The following is a 21,020-nucleotide window of genomic DNA, read 5'->3' as shown; positions in this document are numbered from 1 at the left end:
GATGCAAAATTTCTGATGGAAATTCCTCAAATTGTTCGTCTAAAAAATCGACAAGATTGTTATGAAAATACGTACTCCTGTATTTGTGATCGTCAAGGATATAATTGAACAACAAGAAGAAGCACAAATGAGTTGTGAATTTGGAATGCTTAAGGCCTTGTTAGATTCATCCGCAGACTTGACCATCAAAAATAAGGAGCGGCTTTCTGTTACTGCTTTGATTCATCAACATAATATTAATTTATCTGATATCACAATATTTCAGGTATTATTTTATGTGATTTTATTTACTTTATTTTTATTTTCTCGAAATGCAATTTGACTGAACTTGCATTGTATGTAGCTTTATTTATTTTACACACATCCATTTGTACCACTGTCTAAATTTCTAGGGTAATTTGAAGACGACCACTTCATGGAAGAGCAGTTTAGTTAATTATAAATCTAAGGTAAATACTTATTTACTATGTCTTTTACATCAGGAATTTTGCATCTTCGTATCGTCCTTGAATTTTAACCAAATGTAATATCGTTTGACCATCAAAATCACGCATTTAAATTGTACATACTATTCATGCTATAGTAAGCGAATTCCCAGATTCTGCGGAAATGCGTGATTTTGATGGTCAAACGATATTACATTTGGTTAAAATTCAAGGACGATACGAAGATGCAAAATTTCTGATGTAAAAAAGCTACTCCCTCCGCACAATTGTGCATTATGTAGACCATGCAAAATCACGCATTTAAATATTACAGGTCTTTAACTCTAAAAATCGGGTCGGGTTTACGGGCCAGGTCATGCTTTGACAGGTCTAGTTAAATGTAAGTTTTTTTTTTTTCATTCTAAATCGTAAATTTGTTATGTAAACATACATTCTCATGTGAGTAAGTAGGGCTCGCAAGTATGACCCTACCAGAACCGCCAGAACAAACCCGATCGATAGATAGAACCCGAGAAAGTTGCAAACCGAAACCGACTCGATGAAGACCCGCAATCCGACACGACCAGATGTTCATTAACCTCAAGCCGAACCCAATCCAACCCGTTATTAACCCGATTAAATTGATGACCCGACAATTATTAATTAAGCTTAACATTGATCAAAATGAAAGTAATTTAATATTTAAATTGATATGTTTGACTTAATAGAGAAGTAACTGAACCAAATAATGATTGAAAACTAAACTTAGTGTGAGACCATAAGTGTGAGAAAAATAAAAATGATAACTTGGCCTATTATAATTGTCTGTTATCTGTTTGATAATTATAATCTACTTATATTAGGATAATCTTACTAAAATATATTTGGTCTACTTATATTAGGATAATTTTATTAAATTTTGTTTTAAATATTAAGAAATCTACTTGTATTAGGATAATTTTAGTAAATTTGTTTCGAAATCTACTATTGTTAGGATTTCTAAAAAAATTGGACTTTCTAATATCGCTTGAAAAATTTCTGCTTTATATATATGTATTGATGATTGATTGATTGAGTCCGTAGACGAGAACTTTGTCCATATGTTTCACTCTCCTCTCTAATTTTTAGCATTGTGTCAGTGAACAATCTCGTTTTTTAGGAAGTTGTTGGGTGCTCCTTTATTCTTAGCGCCTCCTCTTTCCCGAAACCCTAATTCAATTCTTGATCCTTGTGTAAACCTAGCTTACTTGTCCAATGGCGGACGCATTCAACTTACTCCAGATGTACCAGGACGACGACGACGAAATGGTACCAGAAAGCCACCTACCTGATCACGTGGAGGTCAGAGATTCTGACACTCAAGTTGGAGATGGCGTTGATGTCGACAGTAAAGATATTGATCCATTGGATAAGTTTCTGCCTCCACCGCCACAAGAGAAGTGCTCAGATGAGTTGCAAGAGAAAATCAATAAGTTCCTTGCATACAAACGGCAAGGGAAAAGCTTCAATGTGGAGGTTCGTAATAGAAAAGACTATCGGAACCCTGATTTTTTGCGCCATGCAGTGAGATACCAAGATATTGATGAGATTGGATCTTGCTTCAACAAAGATGTGTTTGACCCGCATGGATATGATGACAGCGATTTCTATGATGCGATAGAGGCTGCTATAATTCGTGAAAGGCAAGCTAATATAGTGAAGTCCAAAGCAAAACTATATACTAGCTAATAAACCCGTTATTTGGCAGAGGACACAAACAAATTAATTTGTGAGCATTTGAGATTATAAAAGTAGTCTTAATACTTTGAAGTCTCGGAATTCCGTTGAAGTTCAAGAAAATAGAGTTTGTTTGAAGACGGGTAGGCAAAAAACCCGATCTAGTATGTGTTGCGGTACCAAAACGTGGTAACCATGGAATCACAAGAAGGCGGACTCCTCATGGCAAGAAGGCGAATATCGATTCAATAAATTTTGGATTAAGGGGCTGTGTTGGATTTTATGATCCCAAAATATAAATCAAATGTTTGTTTCCTAATTATTAGTTAGTGGTTAGATAAATTCCTAATAAATAGCATTGTGTTAGTGAACAATCTCGTTTTTAGGAAGTGCCCTATGTACGTGGGTTTAGTGATTAGTGAGGGTAAATCACGTTTATTTTCTATGTATCCTAGGCCTATATAAAGGCTTAAGTCTTATGATATTAATTGAGTCAGTAGACGAGAACTTTCTCCTTATGTTTCACTCTCCTCTCTAATTTTTAGTAGTCCCCTTCATGATGTAGAATTTCTAAGGGGGAATATAATTGAGAGAAAAGGGAGAAATCATTAGGATAAACTTGCTCAATTACTAACATAAACTCATTACCCTTAAATAGGCTTACATTACTAACAAAATTAAAACTAACCTAAGTGGGAGATATCCCACGTTTGACATGTTCACAACATTAGACTAATGTTAACAACTAATTCCCATATTATTAGCAACTAATTAACTTATTTAGACCCATAATTCACTAACTAAAATATAGGAAATATCTTCAATTGGTCTCCCTTGTGACGGGTTACCATTTGTGGCGGATATTTTGTGAGATAAAATGGTAACAAAATGGGTTAGTGGAGAAAGGGGATCACATGAATAGTGTTGCAGAGAGAGAAAAAGTGGGTACATTGTGAGGTAAAATGGTATCCGTCACAAGCTTGTGACGGATATGTCATGTCTTCAATGAGAATTTGTGAAATATCTTAAACTAATTTTGGAGCAATATTCCAACAGAGTAATAAGTAAGTTGGCTTTTGTATGAAGGGAGGGTTCCTTGGCACTCAAACTTTCTCCGGATTCTTTACCGTTAGTTGCCTCATTTAACTTCTTTCTCCATTGAATATATTCTTTACCTCAAACTCGTCTTTTTTATTTGACTACAAGTTTGCTCCAATGGCTAAACACTTTGCCATTTTCGGACCGCCATTGAATTTTGCTCAACATGGGAGAAGAATTGAGCTCCTTGGAGTTCACTCCTACATGGATTGTTGCTGTTGTCTGTTTCATTATTGTCGCCATTTCTCTCGTTGTCGAGCGAGGCCTTCATCGCCTTGGCAAGGTATTTTTATTGTATTGCATTTTGCCTGATTTTGCTGGATCATAATTTATATTTTTCATATAATCAAATATTTATATAAGTAGTTATTTTGCCTGATTACACATGGAAATGCTAGTGTTGAGGGCCAATGTTCAATGGCGGATTTAGGGGGCTAGCAGAGGCGGTCGCCTCCGCTGAAAATTGGGAATTTCGAAATTCTTAGTAAAAAAATTTCGAAATTTTAGGTTTACACCCCCAGCTGAGAATCCTGGCTCCGCCACTGTCAATGTTTGGAGATTGGAATTACATATGTTGCGAATTATAATAGTTAAGAATTGGAACGATTTTCGAAATTCTAGATAGATTTTGCTTGATTTAGCCCATATTTGGACAGTCCGTCTCATTATAGACGGACACTATCCGTCTATAGCTATAGACCGATAGTGTCTCTCTCACAAATTAAAGTGGGTAGTGCAAGTGGGGTATCCTATAGACGGATAGTGTCCGTCTATAATGAGAATTTGTGATATTTGGACGATGGGATTTAAAAGGAAATAGGGAAACGATTTGAAGGGAGACAATTTTCATTATTCGGATAGCAACATGTACTACGTGGAGGAATTTGGGGATTCCTCCATTTTCCTCCTACAAGGCAAAGTGCTCTTCCTCGAACAAATGAGGTAGGAGGAAAATGGAGGGGAAGAGATTTGGAGTGATTCAGTTTCCCTCCTTCAAGGCAACCCAAAAATCCCTCGTGGTGTTTTTCTCCATTGAATATTCTATGATGTTGTTTGAAATGTGATTAATCTTGGTGTTTTTTTTTTTGGAATTCTAGTGCTTGGTAAGAAAGGATCAACAGTCACTCTTTCAGGCCTTACAAAAAATACAAGCAGGTTAGCTATACTGTTCACTACATATTCGAGCTGTTTTTTTTCTTCTTCAAATACGTTTTCATCACAAGTAAGAATAGCTGTTCTGTAAAAGCGATTCCTATGGATATATGCAGAGTTGATGCTTTTGGGATTCATCTCATTACTGCTCACCGTCTTCCAAGGAATGATCAGCAATATGTGCATTCCTGCACACCTTACAAATTATATGCTACCTTGCAAAAGGGAAACTCATCCTGATCATGAGACCTCTCATTTTGCTGTCCAACCTTCATCGAGTAAAAGACACCTTTTATCTGAGGGCGTCGACGACCATCATTGTAAACAAAAGGTATAGTCATGCCTCCTATCCATCCTAGGCCCCCAAACTTTGACATCTTTAACATTACATGGAATATGATTCGGGATTGGCTAACATGATTTCAGGGAATGGCTCAATTTATGTCATTGGAAGCACTACATCAACTACACATACTTATATTTGTATTAGCAGTTGTTTTTGTCGTCTTCAATGCGACAACCATGATCCTTGCGGGAATGAAGGTACGTAGATGGAAACATTGGGAGGAATCGCTAAAACGTGAAGCCTCAAAAGCACAGAATGGAGATCAAAGTGAGAAAACTCATTAACTATGTATTGTATGTAAATTAAAAGCTCTAGCTAACTAACAAGCTAAGAATTTTCTTGTGTTAAGAATCAAGCAGGGTACACCAAATTCACGCTCGACATCTTTACGAGTTCTTTAAGCAACGCAGAGGACACTCAACTGTAGTAGGTGTTATGGTGAGTTTCATCAACTTCACAATCAATAGCGATGACTTAACCCGATCTGGTGTTAATTTTGATAACTTGGCAGGTTTCATTTCTCAAACAGTTCTATGGTTCTGTCACCAAATCAGACTACATTGCATTGAGGCATGGATTCATCATGGTAAGAAGTTTACTGTCTACTTTTCGCTAAAACGCTCATTACAGTATGAATCTGATAATACAATTACTCCTTTCTTCAGACACACTGTCCTGCAAATCTCAGTTTTGACTTCCATAAATACATGTTAAGGACTTTGGAATATGAGTTCAAGAAAGTTGTTGGCATTAGGTTTGTAATCGTGCTCATCTTTCTTCTAAACTCTGTTGCGATGAATGAAAACGATTTTTTTGCTGTTTTTTTGACAAAGAACTACTGTTTTTGTGTAGCTGGTGGTTGTGGATGTTTGTTGTGCTCTTTCTGCTGGTTAATCTAGAAGGTAAAATGTTTTTCCCGAACAAAACACGCTGCAGTTCATGACTTTTTCTTCTTCTCGACTTCTGCCTAGACGTTTTGGCCCTGTTCATTCAGACTTAATTTCAGTTCTTATAAGTTCAGTTCAGGACCGTTCAGTTCAGTTTAGTTCAATTCAATTCAGTTTTTCTGTAATATTTGATGATGTGCAGGAAGGCATGTATATTTCTGGTTATCATTTCTACCACTGATTGTAAGTTACTTCTGCTAAGAAACGGTTATATTCTTCGGCTTGACTTATATCTAAGGCTGATCTGAAATGGGTGAACAGCTTCTGCTTCTTGTCGGAACAAAACTTGAACACATCATTATGAGTTTGGCTCAAGAGATTGAGGAGAAAAAGAGGGGAAAGAATGATGTGCAGATATCACAAGAAGCGCAGAGCGTGAAAGAGCCGTGGGTGAAGCCATCCGACAAGCATTTTTGGTTTGAACGACCCAACATTGTTCTGTATTTGATACACTTCATCTTGTTTCAGAACTCGTTTGAGATTGCATTCTTCTTCTGGGTTCTGGTAAGCAAACGCAAAACCAAATATTCCCTCCGTCTCATTGGACTACAGGTCGTGTTTAAGATCATCCTTTGTTGATGGACAATTATGCAAATATTATTGTGCAGTTAACATATGGCATCCATTCATGCATTCTCGACAAAGTAAGCTTCGTCATCCCCAGGCTTATAGTTGGGTAAGTAGTAACCACGTTTCCCTGATTCCTAATCTCTGGTACAGTAGTAATTAGCGATGCGTTATAAGAATATGAGAACGTTTTAACGCTATTTGCTGTCAAATAATGCAGGTTGGTCGTCCAAGTTCTCTGTAGTTACAGTACATTGCCGCTGTACACAATTGTCACCCAGGTGAGGAACCGAGTAGCATGTCACTAAGCATCCTGATAATCTATTCAGGTCCACAGTGCCTGTTTCTGACACTGTCGCTTATTTTGCGTAGATGGGAAGCATGTTTAAGCAAGGTATACTGGGGCCAATAGCCCATGAATCAGTCGAGCACTGGTTAGAAGACGTAAGGGAAAGATCAGGACACGGTAAGAACTTCTTCGGGTTTAATAAAATTGAGATGCAAAACTCAGCTTCAGAATCGCGGGATATTATCCCTGTCCCAGATCAGACTACCATTTGCATTGAAGGATCTCATTCTCCTCAGACGGCTAGGCAATCATCTACAGCAAACGACCAAACCTGACATCTCGTGGATTTCTCGATACAGAACGACTACATTTGGCAGGTGGTTGTACAGTTATGCAGTGAGAAATGCAGGCTGTAGGCCTGCTTTGAAGTTAATTGTGGATTTGTTGCTTATCTATTTAAAGGGCTCGTTTCGGTTTAGATAATTGTTATTTTGGCCAAATTTATTTAAAGGGCTCGTCTCGATTTAGATAAAATAAACAGATTGTGCTGTTTATTTCCACTCCCATCTCAGGTTAATACAAACCGATCAATTTGGACTTTTTTTTTTTTTGAGCAGAAAAAAAAAAAAAAAAAAAAAAGAAAAGAAAAAAAAAAAAAATTGAACATGAATGACCAGAAACTGTGTTATTTTTGTTATTTCAAGTATCTCTTCGAGGCTTTGATACACCCTTATGAAGTAGCCAGTACAAACTACAGACATTTCTAAGCTCTCTGTCGCCTAAATCACAGAGTAGTATATCAAACAACCTATTTACAGCTCTAAAACCTACTTTGATGAGCATATTAGTTCAGAAGCTATGATGTGCCTGGTTGTCTCTCAAGTGGGAGTTCCTCCATCTGAATCCGAGTATCATGCATTGAAAGAATGTCTTCTCTGGTCTCTTTGGCGTCTGCTTTCTTAAGATCCTGTAATGCTTTCTTCGTGTATATGGTGAAGACAACAATGGTAATTATCGCAACAATTAAGGAGATGACATTGTAAACAATCTCCACCCAAGTTAGATGATGATTCCCATACTGGACATCAGCAAATGTCCTTATTAACCGACCACTGCAAATAATCGTTTCACATCACTTTTGAATAGCTAACAAATACGAGTAAATAAAAAAGACATTAATCAGCCTAGTATATGGTCATGAACTGAATTTCACAAAATAAATCAAATTTTAGGTTAGCTGGCCTCCTTCGCCAGCCCCCTCACATTTTTAATTCTAAAATTATTAGCATCACTTTTACTTCCATACTTTACATTCGATGCATGGTGCGTGTCTGATACTTCATTCTAGGCTAAACACCCAAGCACGAGAACATTTTCACAAAAATAGTTGTGTCCAACACTCCACTCTGCCGACAATTGGCAGCCAAGTTGGAGTGACCTAAGCTAGCATACTTGAATAGGTAAAAAGGTCATCTATGTATACTACGAAAATTCTTGGGTACACCCGGTGTACAAGATTATCGTACACCCTAACCAATGATAAAGCTTTAATCATATTCTACTTAGATTTTGCTTTATTATTTATGGAGTGTGTGTAATTCTAATATTCTTATTGGCTAGGGTGTACGGTGACGTGGTGCACCGGGTGTACCTAAGAATTTTTCGTATACTACTACACAAGCCGCAGTACAGGAAAAATGACATAAGGTTAAATCAGTTTAAACCTCAAATCAGCTTTGCCTGGTCACCTGGTGTACATTAGGCAGTCATTAGCTAGTACTCCAAAGTTAATCATACAGGATGTCATGTGATGTAGGTTACGAAAAAAAAAAAATTACTAACAAAGATGAACACAATTGTGATAAAGTTGACCTAATACTCCCTCCGTCCCGGTCATTTGTTGTCCTATTCCATTTTGAGGTGTCTGTCTCAGTCAATTGTTGTCCTTTCTATTTTAGGATTGCATTTGATCCTTCACACTCAATTTGGTCTACTTGTCATCTTATAATTGGCCCCTTCCTCTTTCCTTCGTCTTTGTGCCAAAACCAAAGGACAACAATTGACCGGGACGGAGAGAGTATATGATATCACTTCTATGTAACATTCAAGCAGTTTATGGATTTCCAAGTTCAACGAACTTACGTGTAGATGTAAAGAAAAGATTCGGGTACCATTCCTGCCATTGAACCGCAAAGATAAGGCCAAAATCTCATATTTGTCACGACTACTCCATAGTTGAAGATAGTATATGGGAATGGTGAAACCCTGAAGAGCGCAACGACACGAAACTGATGAAACCAACCACCTTCTGCAGCCAGTTTAAGAACTGCAGCTTTGTCCGGCCATCTTTGCAGCCATTGCTGAAAAACTCACAACATGCGACTAGTTATGGAGGAAATAAAGATCAACATCATAGATCAGCAAACTTAGGCAGTAGCTTACATGGATTTTATCCCGGAATAACAGTCCAAGTAAATAGGGAAGAACCATTCCAATAGTTGTACCAACCATAATTATCACAAAACCAAGACCATAGCCAAAGATCATGCCTGCGAGCCACATGGAAGGACCAGAAGGTAGCAAAAGTACAGGGAAGAATGCCAGGGAAGCAATCAGCACCATGGCAAGAACTGGACGACCAAAGGCAGTGGCTTCCCATTGCATCATAGGGATAAGAATCTGTAGAACAAAAAAAGCAAAAACCTGAGGGAAATATACCCTGCTCGCATATTGTCAAAAATACGACAATTGACGCAATATTTCCCTCAACTATGGCCATAGCAGTCATTTTGCTTACCTTAATAGTTAATGGTAGATCATAAATTCACAACCCTATGTAAAACGTAGAAGAGTGTAGACGTAGAATACATATGCTTCACGAGATGTTCAGATTTTTCTACGAGAAACAAATTCAATGCAGAAGTAATAAAGTGTAGGATAGACAAGAGCTCTACAGATAAGATGTGAGTGCTACACAGACTGTTCAGTTAAGCTTTTAATTAGGAAAAATGAGAGTATTCATGTGTCATAACACGAACATTTCAAGATAATTTTATCATTCCCACCTCAAAAGGTATAGATCCCCCTATATACAGTAAAATTCAAGTAAGTTACCCCCCTAGATAATTATTAGTTATATATCACAAGGCGGTGTGTTCCTTCTCCATGACCAAATTCTCTCGGGCCCTCGAGTAGCATTCTTTAGACTACGGATCTAATTAGTCAATATTCAATGGTCAATAGTCACTACACTCCCATACTGTTTTTAGCTTCTTTGAGAAACAGTTGCAAACGGTGAAGTGGCAGCATAGTTCTCAAAAGCGTTGCTTAACACGCTCACAATATAACTGGATACTTAATTTATGAGACCTAAAACCATCTTTATTGCACCAACCACACCATACACCAGCATGCAAATCTTCAGTACTTGACTTTGATGCAATCCAGTAGGCTAATTTACGCAGCCTACATGAGGCCACTTCAATACTACTCTAGAAGGAGAAAAGCTTGACCTACAAGGCCAAAGCTTCTGATCTGAAATTCTATTTATTTTTTTCTGTCCAATCCAGATCATTGTATCAATCTGAAAAAACACTACATCATGCAGAAACTGCTTGACAACACCACAAGAAAATTTTAGAATGAATCAATGAACTTCAAAAAAATGTATCACTTACCTTTTCAAAAAGAAATGGGACTCCCCATTTCAGCAATATGAGAACAAATGCTACAGCACTAAGGCAAGATATCAAAATTTTGATCCACCAGATAAAGGGTTTTAGTCTTGTTTCAGCCTGAGGGTGTAATATCTCAGCCACAGGCTTCACAGTTAAATCAGATGTCACCAATTTTTCATATTCACTATCGTCTCTCATAGCTAGTCCAACATCTGTGTCATGCTCAGCCAACTCCTTCATGTTTAGCATCCCCACGAGATCGAAAGAGCTGCCAACAGAAAGTTGAAATCATGAACCAAAACGTGAAGTATGAACATATAAGACACAACAGTTGCCACAAGTTGCATAACTGTAGTGTATGTCGCATATTTTTTCACAGCAAGGCAAACTATTAAATTAGCTATCTGTCCTAAGATACCAGCCTAATATTGTTAATCATTCCTTCATTCGGTCCATTTAATTACATTAGTCAAAATATGCGAGTACATTTTTTTCTACTACTACAACAACATAACTCAAGAGTCTCAAAGACCCTTGTCGCGTCCATATTATCCCAAAGCCAAACAATAGTGAGTTTTTGCTTAACTATTATCCTAATAAATACCCTTTAAAAATACTATACATATCCCATGGTCGATATTTATCAAAATAATACAAAATCCTTTAGATGTACTGCTTCCTCGTCTAACAATCCACATCAGGAGAATTAAGAAATCTGCACAGTAGCGACTAGCGAGTAGCCTGAATCTTGGGACATTCTCCTTCAAACAAAAGGAGAGCAAAGCATCTTGAGCAGTGAATTTACTTGACTTACGGTCAAAAGAAAGTGCTTTTTTACAAATAAAAATACATCTTGAAGAATCCATTAAGAAAATGAAGATTCTATCTATGGTAATGATCATCAATATCACACATGAATACCAACCCAACAAGACCCTTGTGCTTAACAGTAACATCAGTCCAACACTATTTTTTAAGAAACGAGTTCTCCGTCCAAAATTAAGCAGAAGCAGATTGCTCAAGTATATTACTTGCTGAATATCGAGTAGAATTTAAGAAAATCAAATTTAGGAATCGTAACTGTTACTATAGAAACAAGAAACCAGTAAGCTGAATAGACTTTTGGTTAGTACTTCAGTTCTCACATGAGTGGTGATGAGTCACATCCATTGCATACTCTAACAATTGTTGTATCTTGCTCCAATAAAGGACGGCCTCGCGCAATCATTTTTCATCCATTTTACTGGATAAAAAATTATGCAAGATAGTGCAAGGAATCAAGGAAAGTCCAGAGACCCATTAACTCGAATGAAAGAGACATCATAAATATTACTTGTAGTACTTTAGATACGGAAACAAGTTTCTACACGTTGTCCAAGTACCAACAGATCTATAATTTAATATGCAGATTACTTATGACTGAACTCTTGACAATTAGTAATAGCAACTATTCTGATCTCATTCATTAAATGCATGTATAAGTTCTAAATCTTAAGGGAAGGGCATAAACTCTCTACACAACTGAACTACAATCATTTAAATCAGTAAAGAGAAGAAGTGATTTTTCCAAGTTCATTCCCTCAATGGTCCTAAAATCTACTTTCATGTCACTTATAGACCATTTTGGTTAGTAACTTGAATGTTGTTACATTGAATTCTGCTCTTCTCCACCGTTGAATCGCAAGAAACAATAAACGTGGAAACTGGAAAGTGCCATTGACAAAAGATAGCTAAGAGAGAAGTATATTTTTTTTAAAGCCGGCATTAAGAGATACATTCGTCAAGATGTGTATCTATTAAAATAAGATAATCTAGTGACATAAAGGGAATTCATCATTCAGAATTGGGCATACAGTGGGGCACATTAAACAATCACAATAGAAGAACTAGGATGTTACTGGTATTGGCTCACATAAAGGGAATTCATCATTCAGAATTCCAGCATTGGCTCACAACTTACTGCATGCTCTATTCAAATTCAGCTGTTACTGGTATATCTTTAAGCAGAAAACCTAATCTTGTAAGACCTAGTGCCGACATGCAGCCATTCATCTCGATCCAAATTAAACACAATTGTCAAACTTGTTTCTCCAATTCAGAATGAAATAAAAACCCGAGTATTCTATCAAAGCATGACTTAACATACTACCACGGTACCAACTCTAAAGACATAGACAAGTATAAAATGCAACTACCTCTCCTCTTAAGGAACTTCTATAACATCCTCTCAAGTCTGAACCACTACCAGTCTGTTTTATACATTTTCGCCTGATGCCTGTGTATATTGTACTCCCTCTAATTTCTGAAATTTTCCCATTTCAGGTTTTAACATAATCTTATAACTTCCCAATTTCTATTCTAGGCATATTTGATGTTGGGAAAACGTCAACGTTTCCCCTATCATTTCATACCAATAGTCTCAATCTAATGGCAACGGGCGACGCTCATCACTCCCTGATGTATGTTGACTATGTTTTGTAATTGAAATTAAGAAAACACTACTATAATACCCAATCAAATAGAAATCCGACAAAACCACTAATGGGTTGGTATTCATGTGTGAGATTGATAACCATTACCATAGATAGAATCTTCACCTTCTTAATGGATAAGTATAGTAAATACAATGATCACTCGCTTTATTTGTAAGAATACACTTTCTTTCGACGGATAAGTATAGTAAATACAATGATCACTCGCTTTCCTAAATAAGTATCCTCCAATCAAATAGGCCAATTCCAGAGACTCGAAGCGAGTATTTAAACACCAGACACAAAAACACATCCATGGTGACTAAAACACAAACTTTATCACTTCAAAAACACCAAATTTCCGAGTCTACGTCCCGGAAAGAAACCCGAGTTCACAATCATGTACTGTAATTGAAATACATCAATTCAGCTAAAGCTCAACACTTTGATCAAACCCTAATCACAAATTCCAAAATAAACTAAACCCTAATTACAAAAATCAACAAAAGGGAAAAAATAAATAAATAAATCAGCAGTAAACCAAGAAGATAAACCAAAATTAGGAAGACAATTCAATTGAATAAAAAAATCAAAAGGGTATATGAATTCAAGTAAGATACGATAAGCCCACAAAAAATAAAAGAGGGAAGAAATAGTAGGAGTACCCAGAAATTGAATAATAGAGGGTATTACACCCCCTAAAATCACGCCGTAAAATCAGGGAAACTGATGAATAATTCCCAAAGGGGATGGATACTGCTCTTCACGATGATTGATTGATTGATTGATGATGATGATGATGATGCAGAGGAGAAAGAGGGAAAGATAGAAAAAAAAAGGAGGAAGAAAGATTCAAAATGAGTTGGAAGGAAGATGATGAGTGGAAATGCTACATCAGCCATCCAGGTAACTAATTTTGCTAAACTAGTCCGCCTTGATATTTTTTTCCAAACTTTGACGGACCATAATTCACCCGGATGAATTTATGAAGCAGAGGTATTCAAAAAGTGGTCCTGATCAGACACTGGTTCAGTCTCCGTGTCCAATATAAATCGGTGACCGGTCTTCGGTTCGGACTTTACTTTAAAAATATCCAAGGGTAACTCTTTATTCGGTTTGGTTTAGTTCAAACCTAAAAAAACTGGACCTAAAGGATTCCCCGTCCAGTCCAATTCGGGTTCCCTTCTAACCGGTCCGATTTCCGAGTTCATTCGATCCAGCTCAGTTCTGGACCGATGAACACCCCTCTATAATCTATAATGTGGAATAGGGTTGTTAATGAGACGAGACAGCTCGCGAGCAACTCGAGCTCGGCTCGGGCTCGGGCTCGGCTCGAGAGCTTAACGAGTCAAGCCGAGCAAACGTTGGCTCGGCTCGAAAAGCTCGTGAGCGGCTCGAACTTGTGTAATTAGATGAGATATTACTCATATTTTATAAAAATATTTTGTCATGATTATATATTTGTATCACTCATATCAAAAATGTCTTATTGATTTTCCAATATTTGTATATAAAACTTTCGAGCCTTGTTATTGAACATATCGAGAGAGAAAAAACGACAATTCAACAATTATATATAGACTCGAGTTGAGCTCGAGCTGGCTCGAGCTCGCATTAAAGCTTGCAAGCTTGATAACGAGCACAATTTTTTCAAGCCCGAGATCAGCTCGAACTCAAGTTTTACTTTATGAGTATATGAGTACAAGCCGAGCAAGGCCAACCTCGGGCTCGGCTCGGCTCATTAACACCCCTAGCCGCAATGGTGAGGTGCCCCATATTTTATCTTTTATTTTCTTATTCGTCCACCTCATTTTCCACTAACTTTTTCATTTACTCTCCCCATTTTACAATTACATCTCCGCAACAATGAGGTTCCCCAACAAAACTAGTATACATGTAATCTTTTGGGAACCTTCCCAAAAGAACACACATTGTGTCTTTTATTTCGTTGAGGACCTCCTCTAAAAGTAGTGGAACCCCATAGTATGGCGGTCCGGATTCTCTAAGGAGTCGTTTGGTTGATCAAGGAGCTTCAACTTCCTAGGAACTTGCAATTCATGGGAATTAAGTTCCATCATCTAATTCGGATGAATTTGGCAAATTTGTTTGGTTGCTCATGCAGGAATTAAATTCCTCAGGAACTTCCAATGACCAAGGGGGGAGTAGGTAAGCCACTTCCCACATCATGTAGGCATTGGAAATTCCTGGGAAGTTCCAATTCCTACCTTCTCCCCAAAAAATGGCAACCAAACAACCTTATTTTTTTAAAATCATGGGATTTTCTAATGCCTGTGTTTTTCAAGTGGTAACCAAACGAACCCTAAATTTCCTCAAAAGAAATGGACATCCATTTCTTATCAACGGTCCAGATCAAATATTGTGATGATCCAACGCTTGCAATTGTTTCATAAAAATAAAGGTTTAATTGATAGTGAGAAAAAATATATTAAAATATGGTTGTATTAGAAAGGAAATAGAGAGAAGGTAATGGAGAGGATCTAAATTCATATTATGGGAATGTGTGTGCAATAATGACATGCCTCATATGAAGAGAGAGAAGGTATATAGGGAGCTAAAATTCCACATTTGCAAATGCTCTAAGAGGCCGCGTCAATATAAAGCTTCAAGAGCCCGTATCAGGAGGACACCATTTTGCGTCTCGCCCCGTAAACATGATCGACAGTTTCTCATTGGCTCCGTTCACAATTGTGTCCGGAGGCCTCATCATTATCTCTATTTCTCGGGAATCGGAATTGGATGATCATTTGACCCTATTTCTAAAATTCTTTCCAAATTAGAAAGTAGAACAATAAAAATATGGAACGAGGGACTTTATCCTGATTGCTTTGTGTGGCACACTCTACAATCTGAAAAACGAAGTCATCCCCAATTCTTTCGGCTCTCGATACATTCGTGACTCAAGTGTAACAACAATTATGCAAAAGATGAAACTGTGGGAGATCTGAAAATCGAAGTCATCCCCAATTCCTTTCAGATCTCTATACATTTAGGACAAAAGTGCGACAACGGCGATGCAAATGAGCATACGAATTCTGTAAACTACAGAGTATAATCTTCCTCGCTAGTCTTTAAACCACCAACTACTCCATCTAATCAAAACATTATTTCCATGAATTTTTGCAAGTAACATTCAGGGTAATCAATTTTACATAATCATACTGTGAACTACATTTGGCAGGCCAAAGGAGAAGCTAGAGTAACTACTGGAGTATAAATTATATTCTAGATGACTTCTATTTCTTTTTTTCCTTTTTTTTTTTTTTTTTTTTTTTTTTTTTTTTGGGTACGAAGAGAAACAAGGATCAAATACAATATATCAGGGATGGAAGGAGATTTGAACTTGTGGCCTAATCCTCAAGACCTCTGACTCTTGAGGGACAAAATTTTAGCCAATTACGGAACATCAGATCTATCACCTTCTAGAATCTCTGTAGTCCCCTTCGCTTTCTTTGTCTTTCAAGAATCCAAGGAATGCTAGAAAACCGAAAAAGAAAAACCCACCGCTGAAATTGCCACCTCCACCACCTCCGCCGCCACCACCACCGTCGTCATCACGAGGTGGTAGTCCAGTTCCACCATCATCAATTTGTGGCGATTTTTCTTTGCCTGCAAATGAATAAAAAAAATATCAAGGGTCAGCAAAAAGCTAAAGCCATGGTTCTAGGTTGGTGTTGATAGGCATCCTCGTAAGATACAAAGTATGGAATACTTCAGAAGTAATTTCATTCCTCAAAATGATCCTTTGGATCGAAAATAGTGTTACAAACATACAAGACAGTTAGAGCTTACCAGGCGCATTCTGAATTACAGAAGTCGGCTTCTCCATGGTTTGAGTCTGGCCCTCTGCTCCACATCTGGCATTCTGGAACGGAGAAACGTTTTCATAAACGCCATGACATAGGCTAAAAACTATTGTACAATAACAACAGTAAGTCTAGTGTGAGACGTTTGTGCGCATACAACCAAACTACTGATCTTATTATTAACTAAGTAATAAAATGTTGTACAGCTTGGTTGTATGCAAAGAAGCGACGTAAATCATGCATGAGTCATGACTGACTAAGACACACGCACAACCATGAAAGAACAATCCTATAAGGTCCTCTCAATGACTAGATTATTTAGCATTCCTGTTTTTCTCGAGACTTCTTCCCAAAGCTTTCTGCAAGACCACCATCTTCACATTCCTGATATACCCAGCAAAGTATTTACCGATACCTACCTAATTACCCAATGCGGGTACAAGTTTTCAAACACAACCGTTCCAATGGGTGAAATATTAAAACCCCACCAGCCTTAATGTACCTGCTACCCATCTATTTTATCACTTTATCCACTGCTATTTTACATAAAAACGATTACAATTACAATAAACATACAATTAGTTATCATATTTGTTTTTCAAAACGACATCAAAGTAATCCCAAAATTATTTGGGTCGACAAACATGAATCATCTTTTGAAATTTTCACATACGGTTTCCCACCTAAAGTACAATGATACTAAATACAAGTAGGGTATGAAACACAAGTACGATGCAAAATCTACCTCCCGGCTCCACCCCAGCAACCTCCGTGGCAGATACAATGTTTAACCCCCAATCAAGCCTACGAGGCTACGACCTACCAAAACTCTGAAGCGATATCAGTTCATCCTTGTTTCCAGGCTACAGCGTATTATGCTGCATCACTGCCTATTAGATGATTGCCAAAATTGCAACATCATCCAATTTAAACTAGAAAGCCGACAACAAGCACACTGAAAAGATTTTGGAAGACAGAGTTCCCCCATAAATGAAAAGGAGCGAATAACATCGCAGGAGATATGACAGAATCTCCCCGCCTAACTTTACTGCAAACCACTATCCCAGTAAAATATCACTTCAGACAATACCCAACCATCTCAAAACTAGCATCAAGTAATTTGGTTAATTTTTACCAATCCTAAATAAAATAACAAAATTCCCAAACTCATCAATCGATGCAGAGAGCTAATCCAGCTTAAAAAAATAATTGAAAGGATTGTCATAGTTGAACGAAAGAAAGATCCTTAAATTGAAATAAGAAAAGCTCACCAAAGCAGATAAGCAAACAAATGACGCAGAACGTGCACGAGTAATGTGATTCGACAGTGATTTATAAGTTAAAGATAATGAGAGCTTGTCAAGCCTCTTTAGTTGTTGATTCTGGTTCAACAAAAATGAGACCCTCCCACTGTGTGGTGCACTGTAAGAAGAATGCTTTAATGGATGTCCCTTTGAAGCTTCAAGTCTCCCTGTTCCAAGAATAAGTGAAGTTATCTTCAAGCTACTATTAAAAGGAAAAAAACTGACACAAGATCAGCTTCAGAAGACGTCGAAACTAGAAAAACTAATACTTCCAATAATAATGTAAACAAACCAGTCATTTCCATAGTTATCATGAAAGAGCACTAAGGCCTTGTTTGGATACCAAAATAGGAGGAAAGGGAGGGGAGGGGGAAGGAGGGAAGGGAAAGGGAGAGAAGGGAAGGGGAGGGGGAATGGGGTGTAGGTGTTTGGATACAATTTCCCTCCAAATCTTTCCTATTGCGGAGAGATTTTAATTTACCTTGGAGAAGGGAAAATGGATCTCTCCAAATCCCTCCCCAGTAATTTCCCTCCTACCTTATTTGTTATCCAAACAAGGGATTTTAAATCCCTGACTCTCCCTCCCTTTCCTTTCCTTTTAATCCAAATCCTTCATCCAAACAAGCCCTACATGTTGTTATCATTAAACAAACCAAGGCATGTATAGCAGAAATGTAGGATGGTGATATAGGACAAAGGAGAACCCCACATCAACCTCCCCATTTGAATATTTGATGGATGTCCCATACCATGCAATAGAGTCAGTCCTATAAAAGATGGGGCATTCAAGAAACGTAGGTATAGCCTTGTAGAGCTGATTTTTAAAACCAAAAATCAAGTGACAATTTATGCATCAAACCAAATCCCCTGTACTAAAAAAGAGGAACTCCACGGGTTCGTTCCGTAATCCGTATATATATAATCCGTCCAACCAAATAACTAAGTAGCAGCATCGCCACGGAAATGGCAATGATATTGTTGGAAAGCTGGTCGGATTGAAGCAAGTAATGTTTGAGGTAGTTTAGATAAATAGAGGTAGAAGATACCTTGGGGTAAAAAAACAGCAGAAGTGGCATTGAAACAAGATACGGCCATGTGTAATCACAACAAAGTTAACCTGAACCAAAAAAAAAAAAAAAAAAACTCGATTAGGAGTACTTTATAGGGGTGGATCATATATGAATTAAATAAAGGGAGAACAGAAGAAGAAGAAGAAAGTGATAACGAATGGAACAAGGAAATACAAGGCGAGAGTTGATAAAAGGGATCTGGATAGCTTCAATTCTTGGATTTCTAGGGTTTGGGTAGTATTTCTGCTACGATTTTTGAGATCGAAAGAGCTGTCAACAGAAAGTTGAAATAATGAACCAAAACGTGAAGTATGAACATATAAGACACAACAGTTGCCCACAAGTTGCATAACTGTAGTGTATGTCGCATATTTTTTCACAGCGCCTCCAGGCAAACTATTAAATTAGCTATCTGTCCTAAGATACCAGCCTAATATTGTTAATCATTCCTTCATTCGGTCCATTTAATTACATTAGTCAAAATATGCGAGTACATTTTTTTCTACTACTACAACAACATAACTCAAGTGTCTCAAAGACCCTTGTCGCGTCCATATTACCCCAAAGCCAAACAATAGTGAGTTTTGGCTTAACTATTATCCTAATACAAACTTTTGGCCGATTCCAAAGACTCGAAGGGAGTATTTAAACACCAGACACAAAAACACATCCATCCATGGTGACTAAAACACAAACTTTATCACTTCAAAAACACCAAATTTCCGCGTCTACGTCCCCGAAAGAAAACCGAGTTCACAATCATGTACTGTAATTGAAATACATCAATTCAGCTAAAGCTCAACACTTTGATCAAACCCTAATCACAAATTCCAAAATAAACTAAACCCTAATTACAAAAATCAACAAAAGGGAAAAAATAAATAAATAATTCAGCAGTAAACCAAGAAGATAAACCAAAATTAGGCAGACAATTCAATTGAATAAAAAAATCAAAAGGGTATATGAATTCAAGTAAGATACGATAAACCCACAAAAATTAAAAGAGAGAAGAAATAGTAAGAGTAAGATACCCCAAAACTACCCAGAAATTGAATAATAGAGGGTATTACACCCCCTAAAATCACGCCGTAAAATCAGGGAAACTGATGAATAATTCGCAAATTGGATGTATACTGCTCTTCACGACGATTGATTGATTGATGATGATGATGCAGAGGAGAAAGAGGGAAAGAGGGAAAGAAAGGAGGAAGAAAGACTCAAAATGAGATGGAAGGAAGATGATAAGGGCAATAGACAAACCGGTTTGTTCTTCTGCCACCTAAGATAATATACAAATTTATTTACTTACAATTACAAACCTCACACCAACAATAAATAAACCTCTTCAAGATTCATAGTATATTCTCTCTTTACAAACCCGGATACTATTTTGTAACCCCTCTCGTCTATGAACCTCAACTCCCATGTCCAACAATAGAGAGTTTGTAGACAAACCTCTAAAATAATTGACACATCATCTCACAAACCTTTTGACAAACCTCTATTGCTAATGCCCTAGGTGGAAATGCTACATCAGCATCGAGGCAACTAATTTTGCTAAACTAGTCGGCCTAGATATTTTTTTCCAAACTTTAACAGACCATAATTCGCGATGATTAATTTACAAATTGCCTTTTTTTCTAAATCAAGGATTTTATGAGACGGTCAATTTGGAGCAGGGGTGTTCGGTCTCTCTGTCCAATAAAAATTGGTGCCCAGTCTCCGGTTCAGACTATACTTGAAAAAAAATCTAAAAATAACTCTTTATTCGGTTCAGTTTAATTCAATAAAAAAAAAATTGGACCTAAAGGGTTCCTCGCCCAGTTCAATCTAGGTTCCCTTCTAACCGGTCTGGTTTTCCAGTTCATTCGATCCAGCCCAGTTCCGGACCGATGAACACCCCTAAATGTGAAAAGAAAATCTTGGTTTAAGAACTTTCGGCCATCAATAAGGTTAGTCAAAGTTTATTCGGTCAAACAATTTTGGCAAGAATGAGATAATTTTTTCAAATTGTAGCTTTTGTAACCACGACGGATTTGAAAATAAAAAGGTCAATTTTTTAAGGATTTTTTGTCAAAAACTACCTTAAATTTAGGGGTTTTGTAAAATAACTACTTTACTTTAATTTTTTGGC

The 21,020-nt window shown here is 37.3% G+C and overlaps 4 protein-coding genes across 6 annotated transcripts; 2 read left to right on the top strand and 2 right to left on the bottom strand.

Annotated features, from left to right (window-relative positions):
* Positions 1-1,558: 1,558 nt before the first annotated feature.
* LOC141602427 (uncharacterized) lies at positions 1,559-2,640 on the top strand. The gene has a single exon (XM_074422715.1). It carries the CDS (start codon positions 1,680-1,682, stop codon positions 2,151-2,153), a length of 474 nt encoding a protein of 157 aa, XP_074278816.1. The 5' UTR covers positions 1,559-1,679; the 3' UTR covers positions 2,154-2,640.
* Positions 2,641-3,321: 681 nt separating this feature from the next.
* LOC141599102 (MLO-like protein 13) lies at positions 3,322-7,189 on the top strand. Its single transcript, XM_074419009.1, has 13 exons — positions 3,322-3,522; positions 4,337-4,394; positions 4,508-4,722; positions 4,818-5,004; positions 5,087-5,175; positions 5,249-5,323; positions 5,403-5,491; positions 5,590-5,639; positions 5,827-5,867; positions 5,946-6,188; positions 6,293-6,360; positions 6,472-6,532; positions 6,624-7,189. The coding sequence occupies exons 1-13, from the start codon at positions 3,406-3,408 to the stop codon at positions 6,873-6,875; spliced, it is 1,545 nt and encodes a 514-aa protein (XP_074275110.1). The 5' UTR covers positions 3,322-3,405; the 3' UTR covers positions 6,876-7,189.
* A 21-nt stretch (positions 7,190-7,210) lies between these two features.
* Positions 7,211-13,595, bottom strand: LOC141599103 (uncharacterized). 2 transcript variants are annotated; one of them, XM_074419011.1, is made up of 5 exons: positions 13,354-13,595; positions 10,218-10,485; positions 8,983-9,219; positions 8,683-8,900; positions 7,211-7,652 (listed from the first exon to the last, which is right to left on the bottom strand). In XM_074419011.1, exons 2-5 carry the CDS (start codon positions 10,464-10,466, stop codon positions 7,397-7,399), a joined length of 960 nt encoding a protein of 319 aa, XP_074275112.1. In that variant the 5' UTR covers positions 10,467-10,485; positions 13,354-13,595; the 3' UTR covers positions 7,211-7,396. The 2 variants fall into 2 exon arrangements, with proteins under 2 accessions (XP_074275112.1, XP_074275111.1); XM_074419010.1 differs by lacking the exon at positions 13,354-13,595 and adding an exon at positions 11,363-11,470.
* Positions 13,596-15,799: 2,204 nt separating this feature from the next.
* On the bottom strand, positions 15,800-20,159 carry LOC141599101 (uncharacterized). Of its 2 annotated transcripts, XM_074419008.1 has the most exons (6): positions 19,918-20,147; positions 19,061-19,156; positions 18,863-18,933; positions 17,784-17,983; positions 16,499-16,571; positions 15,800-16,315 (listed from the first exon to the last, which is right to left on the bottom strand). In XM_074419008.1, exons 3-6 carry the CDS (start codon positions 18,909-18,911, stop codon positions 16,122-16,124), a joined length of 516 nt encoding a protein of 171 aa, XP_074275109.1. In that variant the 5' UTR covers positions 18,912-18,933; positions 19,061-19,156; positions 19,918-20,147; the 3' UTR covers positions 15,800-16,121. The 2 variants fall into 2 exon arrangements, with proteins under 2 accessions (XP_074275109.1, XP_074275108.1); XM_074419007.1 differs by lacking the exon at positions 19,061-19,156 and having other exon boundaries at positions 19,918-20,159.
* Between the last annotated feature and the right edge of the window lie 861 nt (positions 20,160-21,020).

Source organism: Silene latifolia, chromosome 9 (genome assembly GCF_048544455.1).
Source record: "Silene latifolia isolate original U9 population chromosome 9, ASM4854445v1, whole genome shotgun sequence".
NCBI classification, from domain to species: domain Eukaryota; kingdom Viridiplantae; phylum Streptophyta; class Magnoliopsida; order Caryophyllales; family Caryophyllaceae; genus Silene; species Silene latifolia.
This window is presented reverse-complemented; position numbering and strand designations above follow the sequence as displayed.